The following is a 19,086-nucleotide window of genomic DNA, read 5'->3' on the forward strand; positions in this document are numbered from 1 at the left end:
CCTCAAACCAGATATCTCTTTACTACTTACCTAATCCATAGTTTAACAAAAAAAAAGCTCATACAAAAAGTTTTGACAAATCAAACCATGAAGAGTTTGAAACTACTCAAATAGAGTAAAAACTCAAAAAGAGGGAAAAATTCAAATCAAATCCAAAACCAAAACAAAACCCATTTCACAAATTTCAATTTTCATTTTCCCCAACAAACGAAATATTTCAAATCTCTTTATAATAATAACAACACAACACACTCCTCATTCATCATCACCACCACTACACACATTAATTTTAATAATAATAATATTATTATTACTCCAATGGCGAACAATACCAGCAGCAACCTCCCTGCGACGGCGACGGCGGGTGCATGATCTGCAAACTCAACCCACCGGAAGAAGAAAAGATAACATGCAAAACATGTGTCACTCCATGGCACCTCGACTGCTTATCATCATCCTCTCGTCCACAAACCCTAGCTGACGCCGCACAATGGGAGTGTCCAGACTGTACTAATCTCGTACCCGCCAACGCGCCGTCGGTCACCGGCGCGTCGGCGTCTGAGCCGTCGGATGGGCTTGTGGCGGCGATTAGGGCGATTGAGTCTGACACGTCATTGTCTGACGTGGACAAGGCTAGACGACGTCAGCAGTTGATGAGTGGATCCGGATCCGGACCCGGATCTGGTGAGAAAAAGGAGAGTGGGAGTGGTAATGATGTGTTGAAGCTTCTTAGTGGAAGCTTTAACTGTTCTTTTTGTATGCAGTTACCCGAGAGGCCTGTTACGGTAAAAATCGAATTTTTATATTTTTTTGCAGTGTTTGGAGTTTGGTTCTTTTATTCTGACTGCAAATTTCAATTTGGTTGTTTTATGTTTTAGGTTGTTAAGTGCATATAATAGTTAAACATTTAAACATATCGTTTATTGCATTGCCTGTTACGGTAAAAATCATATTTTTATATGTTTCTTGCATTTAGTCTTAACCTAAACTGAAGTCATTGGTTAGTGTATGTTATTAACTGATTGGTTTTTGGTTTAATGGTTTGGGTTATTTGGTTAGTTTGTTGGTTTTTTTTGGCTTAGTTGGTAAAATTTTGTTAATTTGAGTTGAGATTAATGAAATGGAGGCATAAATACATAAAATAGAGATATAAAAGCTAGAAATATATGAAAATATGAATAGTTCGGTTCAGTTAACCAAGGGTAGTGAAAAAAATAAATAAATATAAAACTGAACTGATTTGGGCTAATTTGGGTTTTGGCTAATTTTGTATCAGTTTAGTTGGTTTTCGGTTACCTGTTTGGTTATTGCTCATCCCATGCTTAATCTGAACAGGTTGAGCACAAACGGTTTTTAAGAGTGTATGAAGTTGCAGAATCGAACTGCTTGTTTTGTTATTCATATGTTTACAGGCATGTTAAGCAGTTTTTAATGAACACCTTGAAGTTTTTAATTCTAATAAATTGCTTATTTTAGAAGAAATAAACAGAGTCATTTTTGATAGGCAATATTTCACTTGTTTTATAAACTGGTACAAAAGATGTATATGAATCAATGTGTTTACTTCGTAACGACTTCTAAATAGTAATTAGTTCATATTAATCCAGTTAGCTTAATATATAGTTTTTCTATTTATGGTGCAGACTCCATGCGGTCACAACTTTTGCCTCAAATGCTTTGAGAAATGGGTCGGTCAGGGGAAGAAAACGTGCGCCATATGTAGAACTACAATTCCCGCTAAAATGGCTAGCAACCCCAGAATCAACTCGTCTCTCGTCATTGCCATCAGAATGGCAAAGATGACGAAATCAAATGCTGCTTCTGGGCCACCGAAACCTTACTATTCTGTTTTAAACCAGAATAAACCAGACAAAGCGTACACGACTGAAAGAGCAAAGAAGACTGGAAAAGCTAATGCTTGCAGTGGGAAGATATTTGTAACTGTCCCACCTGATCATTTTGGGCCCATTCTTGCTGAGAATGATCCCGAAAGAGGAATGGGTGTTATGGTTGGTGAAACATGGGAGGATCGTTTGGAATGTCGGCAGTGGGGGGCTCATCTTCCTCATGTTGCTGGGATCTGTGGGCAGTCTGATTATGGTGCACAATCTGTTGCGTTATCTGGAGGGTATGAAGATGATGAAGATCATGGAGAGTGGTTTCTTTACACTGGAAGGTATGATATGCGTATTTTTTTATTGTAAGTAATAAAAAAACTGTATTTTGTGCGTTTTATTTGACGTTGTTTTGTGTTTTTTTGTCTTACTTAACAGTGGTGGAAGGGATTTGAGTGGAAACAAAAGGACTAACAAGACGCAGTCTTTTGATCAGAAGTTTAACAAATCTAACGAAGCTCTACGGGTTAGTTGTAAAAAGGGCTACCCGGTCCGTGTTGTGAGGTATGCACTTATGACATTTATACATGTTTATCTTATTGTGAGTCTATTTAGTATTTACACACATCATTTTAGTTACGCAATTTCACAAATAATCTCATTTTTTTGCACTTTATTATATTTGATTTCAATGAAATGGTTACATGCAGTTTATTTGAAAGATATTTATTTGTCAAAATAAGCAGCACTGTTTCAGTAATTTCTTTTTTTCTTTGGGTAGGTCCCACAAGGAAAAGCGATCGGCTTATGCACCTGAGCAAGGAGTCCGATATGATGGTGTATATAGAATTGAGAAATGCTGGAGGAAACCTGGAATTCAAGTATGATATTCTCAGTTTTGACATGATATTGGTTTGACTCATTTTTAAAAATGTTTGTTGACTAATAATTCACTCCTAATAGGGTTACAAAGTGTGTCGGTATCTGTTTGTTCGTTGTGATAATGATCCTGCTCCTTGGACAAGGTATACCAATTTGCTCTCATAACTGTTACATTTTTTAGCATGTGAAATCTGTAAAATTGTTTTTTTTTTATAATTTTCATTCATTTACATTTTTTATTTTAATTTTGCAGTGATGAAATTGGAGACTGTCCTAGGCCTTTGCCTGTTATTAAAGAGCTGAAAGATGCAAGTGATGTAACCGAGAGAAAGGGATCCCCTTCTTGGGATTATGATGTAATATTATCCGACTTTTTATTATATTAAACTTTTTAGAAACTGTTCACTGCATTTTATAAATTATAATATATAATTTTTATGTGCAGGAGGAAAAGGCTTGTTGGTTATGGAAAATTCCTCCACCTGTAAGCAAAAAACAAAATAACCAAAGAGATGCCGGGGATGGTACAGAAACAAGGGTGGTTCGTCGCAAGACGCAAATGATGTCAGTTAGTGAACGGCTTCTCAAAGGTTAGTTATTTAAAAAATTGAGTGTTTTTTTTTGAAGAAAATCAGTTTCATAAACTTTAATGTAAAAATCAAGTCTAATGAAGTGTTTATGCTGCAGAGTTCTGTTGTCATATCTGCCATAAAGTGATGAATCTCCCGCTTACTACTCCATGTGCACACAATTTCTGCAAGTCATGTTTGCAGGATACTTTTGCTGGTCAAACTTTTATAAGGGAGAGAAACTGTGAAGGTAGACGTTCGTTAAGGGCGCAAAAGAATGTTATGAAATGTCCTTCATGTACCAATGACATTTCAGAATACTTGCAGAATCCACAGGTAAACAGAATATTAGCAGACTTAAGTAGTTATATAAGCATAATAATTTGTTTTTTTTTTTTGACAGGTGAATAGAGAATTGATGAGTGTGATTGAAACACTTCAGCGACAGATAAAAGAATCAGAGGAAAATGCAGTTTCGGAAGAGGAAAAGGTGAATGAAGATGAGAAAAACGATGTTGATGTTAAAGAGGAAGAGAAAGACGACAAGTCTGAGGTTGAGGTTAAAGATGTGTGTTCTGAAGCTGATGAGGATATTAAAGAAAGCGATGAAGATGAAGTTGTTATTGCAAAGACTTCACCTAAAGCTAACAAGAAAAGGAAGGCTGCAGATGTTACCGAAAATGCCCCTGGTGAGAATCTGCTCGAAGAGACTGTTAATGATTCTGACAAGCAAACCATCAAGGACATAGGTGTAAATTCTGGATTTGTTGAAAGTGAAGAATTAAAGGTTGATGAAGTGGTGAAAAGAGGTAAGAAAGGTTCAAAGAAGAAAGATGACGGGAAATGCTCCTCCCCTAAAGCTAACAAGAAAAGGAAGGCGACAGATGTTACCGAAAATGCCCCTGGTGAGAAGCTGCTCGAAGAGACTGTTAATGATTCTGACAAGCAAACCATCACGGACACTGGTGTAAATTCAGGATTGGTTGAAAGTGAAGAATTGAAGGCTGACAAAGTGGCGAAAAGAGGTAAGAAAGGTTCAAAGAAGAAGAAAGATGATGGGAAATGCGTTTCACCTGCAGGTGCAGGTGCCAGGACTAGAAGCAGGAAGGCTTAACTAAAGCTAGCTGGCGGTGATGACTTGAGGCACGCGGAGTGTTTTGATTGGTTGCAGACTAATGGTTGCAATTTTGGAAAACTGTTCCATATGATATTTCAATATGATGTTGAATTTGTGATGTTTTTTGGGTGCCTCTTGATACATTGCATTGCTATATGATGGTTGTTATGACTATATGATGATTATGTTATATATTACTATTTTGGTGTCAAATCTCATATTTGTCCTAACCAAAGTGCATGAACTTAATTGTTGTGTTTGTAGCTACTTTTGGGTTAACTACTGAACTTCTTTGTGTTTTTGGCTGCTTCGATAAGATTGCGTGTTATGAGTGTTAAAACTTAATTCACTCTATATTAGGCTATCCACTATCGTGACTTACAAACTAGTTGTGGCATTAAGTCATGATAGTGGATAGCTTGATGTGGAGTGGGTTTTAAGTTTTAACGCTCGTAACACTCAAGTGAAAAAACAAAAGCAGTTTTCAATAAAAAATGTGAAATTCAATTTAATCCAACAACTAGTTCGATCCAACAACTTGAGTTTGCAAATGATTGTGATATGCGGAATGTACCCTATGTCAATCTATTACTTTTTAAAAATATACTTTAAATATATATTTTATTATTTTGTATTATCTAGATTGTTTTTTAATTTAATATTTTTTATTATCTTATCTTATCACAATATATCGTATGTCAATTTATTACTTTTTAGATTTTTTTAATAATCCAAAAAATTTCAAATTTAACTTATTCAAGAAAAATGTAAAAGAAGTTAAAAACTTGTGATATCTTTTTCTATATATAGTGTATTGTACTGTAATAAAATTTCACACCCAATTCTGCTTATGCATCCCCTATTTTGTTTTTTGCATTTTTAAAACTATGGATCAGTTTTCAAATTTGTATATGAACCTTGACGATTCTAAAAGATCTATAGTTAAATGACCATTAAGTTATGGCCCCCCATAACCGAAGTGACTTTGCACGCCCCTATAAGCAATACACAACCAATTGTCATATGATGTTGCATTGATTGCATGTTTAGGTGGGAAAAAGAAGTCCCTTTGGAACATTAAACACTTGAGTAAATTCAAATGGGATCATCTCACTGAAGAGATTGGTATGAAGTTGTTACAAATTCTCAATGACAATCACTCAAATCTTGTAAGAATTTGTAATATTAACTCGACTACTTGTAATACAGCTTATAAGAATGCAACAAGAGAGCAAAAACTAGCACTGAAACTGTCGGCAGCTAAAAAGGAGCGGGATTTCTATCTTGCAAAAGCTGATCAGTCTCGTGCTTTAAGTTCTATAGAAGAACGACTAAAGAAGCTATACTTGAACTTATATGCTATGCTACACAACAGGTTGAAGTTGTGATTGTTCATGCTGAATGCAAACCAGTTTTGTAGTGATAAAAAAAAAAACAGAATCGTGTGCAATAGAATGCAATACTTAAGGTCATCCATAAGTTTATATTTATCATTTGTTTATTAAAACCATTCTTAATATATAACCTTCACCTATACTTTTGATATAGTTCTAAAGCTCATAAAATATAAATTAACCGAAGGACAAGTGGTTATTTAGTAATTAATAGAGGCATACGTGTATGTAGAAAGATCTACAGATTCCAAACAATTAGGAGGATAAGAGAATTAAAATAGTCAATTAGTTAAGTAACAAGCTGTGCAAATCAGCTCGTCCCACATCGACCAAAATATAAAACTCAATTTGGTTTAAATAGTGCTTCTTGGAATACATCGTCGTCCGCTAGGGGACATCCGATAAAATTGGAACGATTGGGAGTTTATTAGCATGGCCCCCCTTGTGCAAGGATGCACGCACAAATTGAGAAATGGTCCGAATATTTTTTACCTTTTTACGGCTTTCATTACATCGGTTTGGGTTATTTGCTTAGTTTCTCGGTTTTTACTGATTTTCTGCTACTCGGTTCGGTTTATTCGTTTAATTTGCCGTTTTTTCAGTTCGGTTAATAACTAAAAATCAAACTCGGGCTAACATTTTTACTTAGAACTACATGAAACGAAAGTATGAACCAGGGGTGAGCAAAAACCGAACGATATACCAAAATATTAACCAGAATTAACAATAACCGAACAGAACAGAGATTGAAGGTAATCAGGTATACTCGAAGTCACAAGTTAAAGCGCTTAACAAAAAAGTCTGATAATCATATTAACTACTTGGCTTGTGCAGAAACATAAAATGCAAGCAAAAAATGGTCAGACACCAAAGATTGAAGGTAATCAGTAGGCAGCCAAAGTGATTAGCCAGTTCCCGCAGAAACAACCAGTCATACACGGTGCTGAAAGCGAAAGCTACTATATGATGCTGGAGCATCCGACCCATTAAGTTGGCCCAACCAAAATGTTATGTTTAGTGTTATCTATAAATATGGTTGCTAGGTCTCTTGTTAAGTTGGTTTTTGAGTTTAAAAGATTGTGAAGATCGTTGTTCTTGAACCTTTCGGTTCGTCTCTAACCTTTTGTTAGATGAAGTCTATGAATAAACTATGAGTTTCGTGAGCCATTTGAGTATAGCCGTGAATCGGCATCACTATCCAAGGACCTTTTGACTGGGGTTAGTATTTATACATTTAATTAAAAAGTAGTGTTTATATCGATACAAAATTACACCAAAGTGAAAAAACAACTAACTCGTTAACTAAACGCATAAAACAAAAACATGTTCAAATGTGAACACCAAATGCAACAAGTTTTACTACATTTATAGCTCAAATATATCTATACAGTAGGTGTAACAATTTTGAGGATATACAATCATACATTACATATTTTGCTGCTGTAGTTTCTGTATCAAAGCCGTCTTTTCTTCCTCAGGCAGAGCATTGAACATAAAAACAGATTTGTCTCCGATATCATCCTGGACACGCATATAAGTCTAATCACAAACACGCTACATTTAAGTTACAAATTTCATCTAAAACTCACCTTAATCGGCTGAGTAAACTTTCTTGCTGCAAATATTACAAAGAGCGCCATCCAAACCCCAAGCAGACCGGTCTTTGCTCCATCGTCCATTAAACCACTCTAGTCCACAAGTAAACAAACAACTTAATAACGTTTAAAACATTATCATGACGAAAACTAATACTTTATAATTACTGTCTTGAGTTAAAGGATTAAAACTCATGTACCAAGTGCCCGAGAAGAACCGAAGGAATGATAAACGTCAAAATACCAGCTTCCAACTTGCCATAACAAAGTCCTGTTCCATTATTCACCAACAAACATTCGAATAGATTGATCATTTAAATACTACAATTACTTATATGTAGGGCCGTCCAAACCGCTCGTCGCTCGAACTCACTCGCCACTCGCTCGGAAAATGCTCGCTCGTTTTTTCCCTCGATTATAAACGAGCTGCTCTGCTCGGTTCGGTTTGTAAACAAGCCAAGCAACGAGCAAAGGTCTGCTCGGTTCGGTTCGGCTCGAATATTTTTAATTTATTTTTTATATAATTATATATGAACATACATATAAATATAGAGACAAAACACATAAATATAAGCTTACAATTATTTTAACCCCTTTAACTTTTTCCTATTTCGTCAATTTTATAGTTTTATCTGTTCGCTTCAAGTTTTTAGAATACTATAAGTTTGTTTACATGATCATTATATCTCAGTTCAAACTTATTTTTAATAAAAATTTACAATCTATTACACGTTTGTCTAAAAACTACTAATTTTATTTATAAAATATATAAATTACAACCTTCAAACTTGTTTCTTATTGAAAGTTTTAAAGTGAAAAAGAAATAAATAATGCTCAAAATCGGTTGATGTTCGATCGAAAAATGCTTGATTCGATTTTGGCTCGTTTTGGTTTTCACCCGGTTCGAATTTCAGTCGTTCGGTTCGGTTGTAAACGAGCCAAGCCTTCGCTCGGCTCGTGAACAGCCCTACTTATATGTATAATATATCAAGGCATGCGATATTCAGACACTAGGATCTTATATCCATACACTGTTTGGCATATATACGACTCGTATAAGCATATATCAGTCATATAGATGGCAGTGTGTCAGGATATCTTGACCAGTAAAATATACGCCCGTATAGGCCTATACGAGTCATATAGGCGCCCGTACAAAATGCACATATACAAGTCATACAATCCTCCCTATACGACTTGTATGGACCTGAGGCTATATACGAGACATTGGGGCCTATACGCCTTGTATAAGGCTATTTGCTTAGCATAGGCGTAGGTAACATAGTAGGTTTGACACCTAAGCACGGCATACGAATCATATAGGCCCTTACAGAGACTGGTGTCTGAATATACGATCCTTATATTAATATTACCTTCTTTGAATACAAGCCCAGTTAATGCTGCAAACAAAGGACCAACAAACCAAACCGCAACCGGAATGTCCACAACATACTGCACTAAACTCACGTCTGCGGGTTGAGCCAGACATATTTTAGCTGCAACTGATCCAACAACACCAAGAAGCCAAAGTGCTTGAAGAGTTCTTTTAATCTCGGTCACATAAATATGAATCAGCACCAATGATAACCCCAATCCAGCCGCCCCGATTGAGTACAGTATATCGATATTTTGCTTCAACAAATCAGTTAACACGAAATCAGCAGGCAAGAAAACTGTTGAAGAGGCGAGGACAAAAGATGTTGCAGCTGTCACTAATCCAGATCTGTATGATATTACCTGTAACAGAAGAGGTGTACAATAACCGAACCGAACCGAAAACTGATGAAATGAAAAGCGGTGATCAGTTACTTTTTGTACCCTCAGTTGACCGAAATTAAGCGAATCGAGTCATTCATCGTTTCATATATTTCTAGCTTTTATACCTACATTTCATGTATTTATATCACAATTTCGTGTATTAATATATTCGTTTCATGTATTTATGCATCCGTTTCATTTCATGTATTTCTAAGCAATGTTGTAAAAGTAGGTTTACAAGGCCGAGTAATCGCTACAAGAGTACAACATATTTGGCTAGTTTCTTTAACTCCGCCTAGTTACTAAGAGCCGATCAAAGTTGGTCAACCTCATCAAGTATTACATCTAGTCGGCGAATTTGGGCCTATTTTGACTTAAAAAAAACAAAAACATAACTCCTATTTCTATAATATTCAAAAAAAGAAATATTATTTTTTTAATTAATGATTAACAACTTTTGGTATAATTAATTATTTAAAAATGCATTTCTAATATTTATATTGATATTCACATATTTTGTTATAAATATCAGTAAACTCATGATATATGACATTCATATAATATCCAAGAATTAATTTTCTTTATATATACCATGCCCGAGTACTCTTCAAGTACTCCGAGTACACCCAACTCCCCAGTCAGCCGCCTAGGGTCCGCCTAGCACTTTTACAACATCGTTCCAAAGTAATAATTTTAGCCTAAATTTTGATTTGGTTATTAACCAAACCGAACTGAAAACCGAATAAACCGAACCGATTAACCGAAAACCCGATTGTTTAATTTGGCTAAAGCTCTTAACCAAACCCAACCGGGCACACAGAAACGGTAAGAAATTAACAATAATTGTATACGAAATTAACCAAAATCCGAATTAACCGAAAAGCGGTTATCGATTATTATTTTCATACCCTTGGTTAACCGAAATTAACTTAACCGAATCACGCACAGTTTCATATATTTCTATCTTTTATACCTCCGTATTATGTTTTTAAATCTCAATTTCATGTATTTCTAAGTAAAAAGTAACCGAATAAACCGAACCGATTAACGAATACCGGGAAGTTATAAATTATTAATACCTCACGGATATCAGAGGAATCAACGGACCAAGGGCCGTAAACGCCTTGATAAACTGTTGGGGGTTGCAATAAACTATCGTTTCCAGCGGCTTGACATTTAAGGTTGAATGAAGGTTGTGGTGTCCTGTGTGTGGATGTTTGGAGCTTGAAAAGATGGGTTCGGTTGTATGTAGAAGATGAAGTCAGTAGTCTGGAATGTTGGAGAGTAGATGAAGAGTAAGTAAGTGTAACCATAGCCATAGACATCGTTGTTGCCAATCGTTAGTTGCTCAGCTTACAAAAACATGACTCATTAATTGTCTGTGTTATGGTCGGTTGAATCTTTGTTATTATTTGACGAAAAGTAGTTTATATATGTTTTTCATGGTGATTTATTGACTAGGTTTCAAAAAATAAAAACTTATAAATAACAACTATATGAATATTGTATTAATATTATAGGTTTATAATGATGATTGTTTATTTTTGTTATGTATTTGAAATTTAATACGGTTTTATCTTTTCATAATGCGACCCAACTTGAATATAAACAATTACTATTTTACAATTGGCGGATATATCAAGTTTTAGTGATCGCAGCTATGACCATTTATTCAACTTCTTGTTGCCGATAACATTATTTGCAAAACTATCATATCCGTCTACTCATATTCACTATAAGATTTCCGTTTATTCATTGAAATCACACATAAATTAAACAAATTTGATTAAAACTTACCTGGTTAAGTCTAAATAGCATCTGTGTAATAATAAATCAATGGAAGACGCGTTTTAACAAGTGAATTATCTATCAACATTTATACATGAAATATATTTCATCTATACTATCTTTTGTTTTCTTTTTTCAAATAACGTGTTTTACATACAACATGTCCTCTAAATAGTGTTAGAGCATCTTCAACCATATATTTAGTTTGTCATCCAGTTTATGTGGCAAATGAGTTGGATGAGAAATGAGAGAGAAATGGATGAGAGAGAGTGTATGATGTTTAGAGAGAGAAAAGTGAAAAGTTTGTATAAGTTTGTAAGTGAGGGATTGATAAAAAGATAGAGAGAGAAAAGTAAAAAGTAAAAAAATGATAGAGAAATGGTTTGGTTTAGCATTAAGAATGCTCTTAGTCAAAAACACACAAATTCTCTACAAAAAGATGTTAGGTAAAATAAGTCATAGCCAGCTATGTCACCTACTTATTCAAATTAGTCTACATCCTAAAATAAAAGTAAATTACCCAAATTGACTTTTAATAAAAAAGAAACTCATGAAGAAACTCATGATCAACAATAAAAAAACGCGCAATATCATCAAACTAAAATCCTACTCATATAATTTCCTGTTAAGCTAATAACAATACAGTCATAAATTTAATGTGGTGTGGTGATAAAAAGTGTGTTTTTAATATAAAATCAGGTTTGATTCCCACATTAATTCTTTTGGGAGAACATGGGTGGCTCTATGAAGGAAGACCAGAATCTTTGTGATATCCGATTCGATCCTGAGACGTTCGGGTTTTACCCTTATGCTGTGTTCCCGAGTTCATTTAAGAAAAGAAAGGCAAGGAAAATTTTCTCTTCTTATATTTTCTTTTGGTATCTCCCGTTTGCTTAAACTTATTTTTCTTCCTAATCTTTCCAATTTGGAAAGATACAAATTCTTTTATTTTACTCATCATTTTCTTTCTTTAAATGAAACTCAGAAACACCTCTTTTAAATTTTCCTTCCTTTTCTTTTCTTAAATGAAACTCGGTAACACAACATATTTTTTCCATCCCTTCTTTTTCTTCCCTTTCCTCAGTTAAATGAAACTCTAAAACACAGTGTTAATGAGCCATCAGACGGGTAAAGATAACTCGAGGCACTTAAGGGTTTTATATGACTGGGTTGGACAAGCTATCGTCGGCCTTCCGTCTGCTATTAAAAATAATAATAATAATAATTTTATGGTAGGCACGCGAAGACAACCAATCAGTACTCTTTTTCACTCTTTTTCCTTAAAATACCGCAACCCAATTGACGCCTTTCCGTTTACACCGGCAGCTTCCCATTTTCACCGAGTTTTCAATTATCAATGTCGGCGCTCAACTTATTATTACTATAGACTCTAGTCGTCTTCAGGTATTCATTTCATTCCTTTTGCATTTACACACAACTTTAACTTCATACGTATTATCGAACCTGTTTAATTCATTCATGCGTTACACGTTGTTGTTTACCCTATTAATCAATTTTATAGATTTAGGGTTTAGCATAAGCTGTGCTGTCTTGGTAGATGGAAGAACCGGGTCAGCTTAAACGGGCGGTTATTGATGCCGCGGCCGGTTCGATTTCCGGGGCTATATCTCGAACCGTTACGTCGCCCTTAGATGTTATAAAAATCCGCTTCCAGGTTAGTTTATTTATTTATTTTCTTGTAGAACTCTAATTGTAAAGCCCCTTGCTTTATTAGTTTATCAGCAACAAGTAGTTTGTTTGTAGAACCCTAGTTGTTACTCGTGTTACGTGGCGCTGGACGCACGTTTTGCCGCTTTGGTATGTGTAACCGGTGCCGTAAACCAGAAGCAAAGTTAAAATAATAAAATGTAAAATGTACAGTAATTAAAAAAATGGTTTTTTTAATCAACCTGTTTTGCATAGTTATCAAATACGCTAGGCGCATAGGCCTCGCCTGGGACCTAGGTGCGAGGCACATAAATAAGCGAGGGCCTGTGAAAAAAAAAGCACACTTAATGAAAAAATAAATAATATATTATGTATTTGAATTTTGAATATAGCACTATTCTTTAAATAAAATAAACAAAAGCTATTGTATAACATTTAATAGCATCTAATTAATATTAAAAGTTGTAAAAGAGTCAAGATTCAAATGTAATTCCTAAACTTGAATAACAAAATGTTCAATGTGAATTGCCAAAATGTTTAAAACATGAAAACCAAAATTTCAAAAGTAATAAGTAGACATATAGTAAATGTTCAAATGATCATTGTTTTTTACCCGTAATCAATAGCAATAGAGGTGTCATCAACTTCAAGAAGTTAAGGCCTAGGAACTAGAAGCGCGCATATTGGGCCTATGAGCAAGAAACAAGGGCTTTTAATAACTATGGCCTGACCCCTTTGACCAAAACCAAATTTAACCCTCTTTGAATCGATCCGTTCTGGCCTCAACTCTTTTTGACCTGTGTCCCGAACCTGCCCAACCAGACCCATTTGCGAATTCTAATTATATGTATTTTGATGGTTGAGTTTTACATCTTATGAAAAATGTGTGTTATATGAGTTTTAGTTGATTTATGAGATGAAGCCGAGCTTGGAACATAAAGTTGTTGGTTGTGTTTGCAGGTTCAACTGGAACCGACTACTAGGTTTGCATTGCTTACCAAAAATGTATATGGCACCCCAAAATATACTGGCATGTTTCAAGCATCTAAAGACATTCTTAGAGAAGAAGGCCTTTCGGTATGAGTCGTCTACTAGCATTATGAAGTTTATTATTTAACTTAAATGCTTCATTTCTAGTGAAATAGTTTGATTTTGCTTGATTCTTAGCAAGGAGAGATTTTTTTGGTTGGTACTAATGGTTGGATGGAGGCTAGAGGGTTTCTGTACATTAATATGAGACCTTGGTTTTTGAAGGCACGAGTCGTTTAGAAAATTACTTATAATAGAAATCTATATGACAATTGAAATATACTTATAATTGAGGTGCGAAGATGCTAGTTACTTGTAAGGGAGATCAGTAGGGGTGCAAACGAGCCGAGCTCGACTAGGCTCGAGATCGGCTCGTTTAACTTACACAGAGCTCGAGCTCGGCTCGTTTCGAGCTCTATTTTCAAAGCTCGAGCTCAGCTCATGAGTGGATTTTGAAGCTCGTGCTCGGCTCGGGCTCGGCTTGTTTACAATTTATAAATTATTTTTTTATATAATTATAATTATTTTATATATTTTTTTCTATTATAATTTTATGTATAAAAGAATATATATTATTTAGTTATTTTTATTTATTTTTTCATAACATTATATTTATTAATTAATAATTATTAAATTTATATTTAAAAAAGTTTATACAAATGACAGGCTCGTTTAGGCTCGCGAGCCGGCTTGAGCTAGATAAGTAAAGCTCGGGCTTAGGCTCGTTTATTAAACGAGCTTATTTTTAGGCTTGAGCTCGGGCCCGGGCTCGATAAGATCGGCTCGAACGAGCTTTTTAACGAGCCGATCTCGAGTAGCTCGCGAGCAGCTTGGCTCATTTGCACCCCTAGGGAGATGCCTAATATTGAAAAATTACTTGTAATTGAATTGTACATGACAATTTTAAATAAAACTTAACATAATTAGCATTTAGAATAATCTAGTTAGTACAGAGTAGTTAACAATTTTATTAACTGAGAAGAAGGCCTTTCCGTATGAGTTCATCAACTAATATTCTGAATACTTTTTTTAAGTATAGTTCTTCAGAAACCACAATTTTAGGGCCTGTATTATCTGATGGGAACTCCAAAAAATAATATTTTTTGAAATTAATATTTCTCTCTTGGTGGGTTTGATTTTTTTTATTTGTCAAGTAATATATTCTCTCTTATTATTTGTTACTGGTTACACCAGCCAACATATAGTTACGCTATGAATGCCATGATATCTAATATTTGATGCTTTTTTCATATACATAGTTTTATAGTTAACATTTATTTTTAGGAAGTTTGGTGTTATATGATTGTTTACAACACGACTTCCAATTGTTCATTCGACTGTGCCCACTTACATGCACTGGACTTTATTTTGACCATCAATGACCCTAGCTAGATAAAGGCCATAGCTCATGCCACTCATTTTTGAGTTCTACTTTTTGTATCTTACAGGGAGGTTTTTTAATCATTTATGTCATTCTTACTTGTGTTTATTATAATATTATTTATATTTTAGGGCTTTTGGCGTGGTAATGTCCCTGCACTTCTTATGGTCATGCCATACACAGCTATACAGTTTATGGTGTTGCATAAAGTGAAGACTTTTGCTTCCGGGTCGTCCAAGTCGGGTCTGTATGAATTTGGATCTTTATAATAGTGCACATGTTTTAGATCTATTTTATATTTCACACTTCTCAATTTTGGATCTGTGTGTGATGCAGAAGATCATATCCATTTAAGTCCATATTTATCCTTCATGAGTGGGGCCCTTGCTGGGTGTGCTGCTACAGTTGGGTCTTACCCGTTTGACTTAATACGGACCATTTTAGCTTCACAAGGGGAACCAAAGGTATGATCATAGAAATAATACATTTACACCGACTTCTGAAACTTTTTATGACATGTTTCATTACTTTTAGCAATTAGCATAATGAATGTGCTCAAGGTGCATACGAGACTGAAACTCATGAGTGCAATGGATTTATTAGTATATGCTCTTTTTTAGTAATATCTAAATAATTTCTTTATATTTTTGTTATGTTACTTTGATCTTTTTACTAGTTGACAGGGCACACTTTCATGCTTTGTTTAACCTTGCGTTGCAATGTATTGCCTGCTCAGATTTTAGTGTTTGATTAAAGAACATATGAGAACTTTATATGAGAAACACGTTGATATAATTTTGAGTCTATTTACTGCTAAAGGTCATATAGATTGGATGTGGAATAGTCAGTTTTAGTCAACTATTAATGGGCATGGCATATGCACTTTAGTAAATTCAGATATTCACTTATAAAACATAAGTTGCCAGTTATATGCAGTATAGTTTTGAGCCTTTTGTATTGTAGCTTTGTTTGATTCACATTTGTTTAAGCTCAAACTCAAAGCATGAACATTATATATTTTTTGATATCGAACCGAGCGAACACGAACGGTGATATGTTCATGTTCGTTCATTTAATTTTAATCAAACACGAACACGAACAATTAAATGAACAAATGTTTGTCTTCATGTTAATTTGTAAAAAAATTAAATGAACATTTAATGAACGTAAACGAACATAAGCAAACTTTAATCAACATTATTGAACAAACGTCAATAAACACAAACAAACAAGTCTAATACACTAAGTATTCAATAATGTCAATGGCTAAGTAGCTAACAAACACATCATGATTCATAATTAATTAATTATACACCTGCTATTCATGAACATAATTAGAGTAGCAGTTTGAAAACATATACGTTTGATTATACACCAACGGCTGAAGTTTGATTACCCAGGGTTTAATCCATTAAATGAAGCATGAAACATGGATGGAACGAGCGAGAGCTGATTCGAATCGTCGATGGAAGTTGCCAATTGGAATGAGGTGCAAGTCTGGAAGATGCGGCTGGGATCACTAATCTTTTTAGTTATTTTAAACAAGTTATAAACTTACATAGTTAAATGGGTTAAACGACCATGTATGAACGAACATAACTGAATGTTACGTAAATGAATGAACGAAACATGTATTCATGTTTGTTCTTTTAATCAAATGAACATGTTTTTCGTACAGTTAACGAGCCTCCAACTAATTGAATCTCATCATATCTTTTGCAGTTACATCTTTCTCAAGATATTGAATTTCTTTTATAATCTTTTTCTTACCAGAGATATCTTATACATGTAGATATATCCAAACATGAGGTCTGCGTTTGTTGACATTATGAAAACCCGTGGTTTTCGCGGGCTGTATGCTGGATTATCGCCCACTCTAGTTGAAATTATTCCTTATGCTGGCTTGCAGTTTGGTACTTACGACACCTTCAAACGCTGGACCATGGTATTACATCATCTTCCCGTTTTTATCCGTTACACACCTTAGATTGACTATGAAATTATACATCTTTTAGGCCTGGAATGCACGCTGGTCTTCAGATTTAACACCAACTGAAGAATCTTTATCAAGTTTTCAGCTTTTGGTTTGCGGGCTTGCTGCTGGATCATGTGCAAAGGCTGTTTGTCATCCACTTGATGTCGTGAAGAAGCGGTTTCAGGTAAAACTTTTGTAGTTTTAATTGTTACATCTTCATGTTGTCAAATCTTGTTTCAGTTTGTTCTGATATAACGAAATTGTATACAGATTGAAGGGTTGCAAAGACACCCAAGATACGGGGCCCGGGTTGAGACGCGTGCTTATAGGAACATGTATGATGCACTTAAGCGCATCTCACAAACCGAGGGTTGGGCCGGGCTTTATAAGGGGATTGTGCCATCTATTGTGAAGGCTGCACCTGCTGGTGCTGTAACATTTGTTGCTTATGAATATACATCTGATTGGGTGGAGTCCATTTTGACTTGATTTATTTTTTTTATACAAATAGGATTTATTTAACTTTAATACAACTTAAATGGCATTCATTTCATCTAGAGCCAGAGGTTTGTAATTTTAGCTTTGAACTATTTCTTGACATTATACATTTATACTTGTGTATATGAAATAGAAATTGAACAAAAGTATGAAAAAGGGTCATCTACATTTCTTAAGTGATGTCTATATAGAATAAAAGTTTACCATATTGTTTGAGGAATAGTTAATAATAAAAGGTTTTTGAGTTGGCTGGTTGAACTTGACATGAGCTGAATATGTTATGAGCCCAAAGATCATGTCAGGCATGTTAATCTAGACACGAAACAAATATTCACGGGTTGACAGAAATAAAATACTTTGAAGTTTACGAATTTACTAAAGAAAAAAAAAAGATATTGTATTAAACGTTAACATGTGGAACGCCTGGACGCAAGTGGCGAACCCATGAGTTTTTTATGGGGGCCGGAAGTTATTTGGGGATATTGTCTATTATTAAATAATAATTATTTTCTGATATTTGTCGGGTTGCATAACAAAAAGTAAAACTATATTAAACTTCAAATGCATGTTAAAAAGACTTCAATCGCCATTAAAAATCTAAAATATAAATACCATATTTCTATAGTTGCTTTTTACTGAGTTTTAACCTTTTAAAACCAAGTCAATTTATCACTATGAGACACATTTATAAAAACCTGTTTTTTAATATAACAAAAATACAAATATCGCTCAAATTCTTATCATGAAAATAATCTCTCCGGTTTTTTTACAGTTTTACTGAAAACAATATTTACTAATACTAAATTAGAAAAAATATTGAAATAATATTAGTAAAAGTTACACCGTTTCAAATTATGTTATATATTATCTAAATTAATAACTTTAGTTGCGTTTCTTGATATTAATAAATATTAAAAAAAACTATTTTAAATTTGAAACTTTGTAAATAAAAAATACTACAAAATTAGTTGGAAAATAGTAAGCAAGTAAGCAACGCACACACTTTTGAAAATCTAAAAGTCCATTTTACTTGTGAAAAAGATGAGCTCAGATGGGCTCTCACTTTTGCCACCCAATAAGTATTAAAGAGGTAACCCACTCTTCGACCCAATATGATTATTCGGGCAAATAAGTGAATAATAAGTAGAGGTGAAAAAAAAACCGAACCCGAAATAAAAACCCGGAGCCGATTTTGTTAATACCTGGGTTTATAATACGCGAACCCGTATCCGACCCTATCCATAGGGTACGAATAGGATATGCATTTCGGTACTAAAACCCGAACCGGACCCGATTTGTACCGGGTAATACCTGAAAACCCGAACCGGTTCCATATCAGGAACTGGGTTTTTCTAATACCTGAAACCGGGTTTTTTCAAATACCCGATGTATACCCGGAAAATACCTTGAAAATACCTTAAAAATACCTGAAAAATACCCTTAAAAAGTGCAAACTTTTAAAAAATTCAATCTATACCCGAAAAATACCCGGAAAAAAGCCCGAAAAAACCCAAAAATAGGGTTTTTTCAATACCTGGAAAATAGGGTATTCGAATACCTGGTTCTATACCCGACCCGAATACGATGCATAGGGTAT

General features: G+C 34.5%; 3 protein-coding genes and 1 non-coding gene across 4 annotated transcripts; 3 read left to right on the top strand and 1 right to left on the bottom strand.

Annotated features, from left to right (window-relative positions):
* The first annotated feature begins 210 nt into the window (after positions 1 to 210).
* On the top strand, positions 211 to 4,708 carry LOC143589325 (E3 ubiquitin-protein ligase ORTHRUS 2-like). The gene is made up of 9 exons (XM_077070118.1): positions 211 to 785; positions 1,644 to 2,176; positions 2,274 to 2,399; positions 2,617 to 2,716; positions 2,799 to 2,860; positions 2,971 to 3,073; positions 3,163 to 3,307; positions 3,405 to 3,622; positions 3,690 to 4,708. Exons 1-9 carry the CDS (start codon positions 369 to 371, stop codon positions 4,398 to 4,400), a joined length of 2,415 nt encoding a protein of 804 aa, XP_076926233.1. The 5' UTR covers positions 211 to 368; the 3' UTR covers positions 4,401 to 4,708.
* Positions 4,709 to 6,179: 1,471 nt separating this feature from the next.
* On the top strand, positions 6,180 to 6,284 carry LOC143589345 (U6 spliceosomal RNA). The gene has a single exon (XR_013145267.1). It is a non-coding gene; the product is annotated as a U6 spliceosomal RNA (small nuclear RNA).
* An 808-nt stretch (positions 6,285 to 7,092) lies between these two features.
* Positions 7,093 to 10,475, bottom strand: LOC143589329 (uncharacterized). Its single transcript, XM_077070121.1, has 5 exons — positions 10,230 to 10,475; positions 8,766 to 9,129; positions 7,593 to 7,663; positions 7,387 to 7,485; positions 7,093 to 7,318 (listed from the first exon to the last, which is right to left on the bottom strand). The coding sequence occupies exons 1-5, from the start codon at positions 10,473 to 10,475 to the stop codon at positions 7,223 to 7,225; spliced, it is 876 nt and encodes a 291-aa protein (XP_076926236.1). The 3' UTR covers positions 7,093 to 7,222.
* A 2,012-nt stretch (positions 10,476 to 12,487) lies between these two features.
* Positions 12,488 to 17,568, top strand: LOC143589330 (mitochondrial thiamine diphosphate carrier 2-like). Its single transcript, XM_077070122.1, has 7 exons — positions 12,488 to 12,613; positions 13,567 to 13,683; positions 15,148 to 15,259; positions 15,353 to 15,480; positions 16,809 to 16,961; positions 17,032 to 17,175; positions 17,262 to 17,568. The coding sequence occupies exons 1-7, from the start codon at positions 12,497 to 12,499 to the stop codon at positions 17,478 to 17,480; spliced, it is 990 nt and encodes a 329-aa protein (XP_076926237.1). The 5' UTR covers positions 12,488 to 12,496; the 3' UTR covers positions 17,481 to 17,568.
* The last annotated feature ends 1,518 nt before the right edge of the window (positions 17,569 to 19,086 follow it).

The sequence above is a fragment of the Bidens hawaiensis genome, unplaced genomic scaffold (genome assembly GCF_021521415.1).
Source record: "Bidens hawaiensis isolate Kalapana, Puna unplaced genomic scaffold, B.hawaiensis_p1.1 tig00037353_1, whole genome shotgun sequence".
In the NCBI taxonomy this organism is placed as follows: domain Eukaryota; kingdom Viridiplantae; phylum Streptophyta; class Magnoliopsida; order Asterales; family Asteraceae; genus Bidens; species Bidens hawaiensis.

Bases quoted from the DNA above. Each gene is read 5' to 3' on its own strand.
- LOC143589325 (XM_077070118.1), top strand. From the start codon at position 369: ATGATCTGCAAACTCAACCCACCGGAAGAAGAAAAGATAACATGCAAA. The intron at 2,400-2,616 runs GTATGCACTTAT...TTCTTTGGGTAG, and splicing joins TACCCGGTCCGTGTTGTGAG to GTCCCACAAGGAAAAGCGAT. The intron at 3,074-3,162 runs GTAATATTATCC...TTTTATGTGCAG, and splicing joins CCCCTTCTTGGGATTATGAT to GAGGAAAAGGCTTGTTGGTT.
- LOC143589329 (XM_077070121.1), bottom strand. From the start codon at position 10,475: ATGTCTATGGCTATGGTTACACTTACTTACTCTTCATCTACTCTCCAA. The intron at 9,130-10,229 runs GTATTAATAATT...CTTCTGTTACAG, and splicing joins ATTCCTCTGATATCCGTGAG to GTAATATCATACAGATCTGG. The intron at 7,486-7,592 runs GTACATGAGTTT...CTTGTGGACTAG, and splicing joins CGGTTCTTCTCGGGCACTTG to AGTGGTTTAATGGACGATGG.
- LOC143589330 (XM_077070122.1), top strand. From the start codon at position 12,497: ATGGAAGAACCGGGTCAGCTTAAACGGGCGGTTATTGATGCCGCGGCC. The intron at 13,684-15,147 runs GTATGAGTCGTC...TTTATATTTTAG, and splicing joins TTAGAGAAGAAGGCCTTTCG to GGCTTTTGGCGTGGTAATGT. The intron at 16,962-17,031 runs GTATTACATCAT...TACATCTTTTAG, and splicing joins CCTTCAAACGCTGGACCATG to GCCTGGAATGCACGCTGGTC.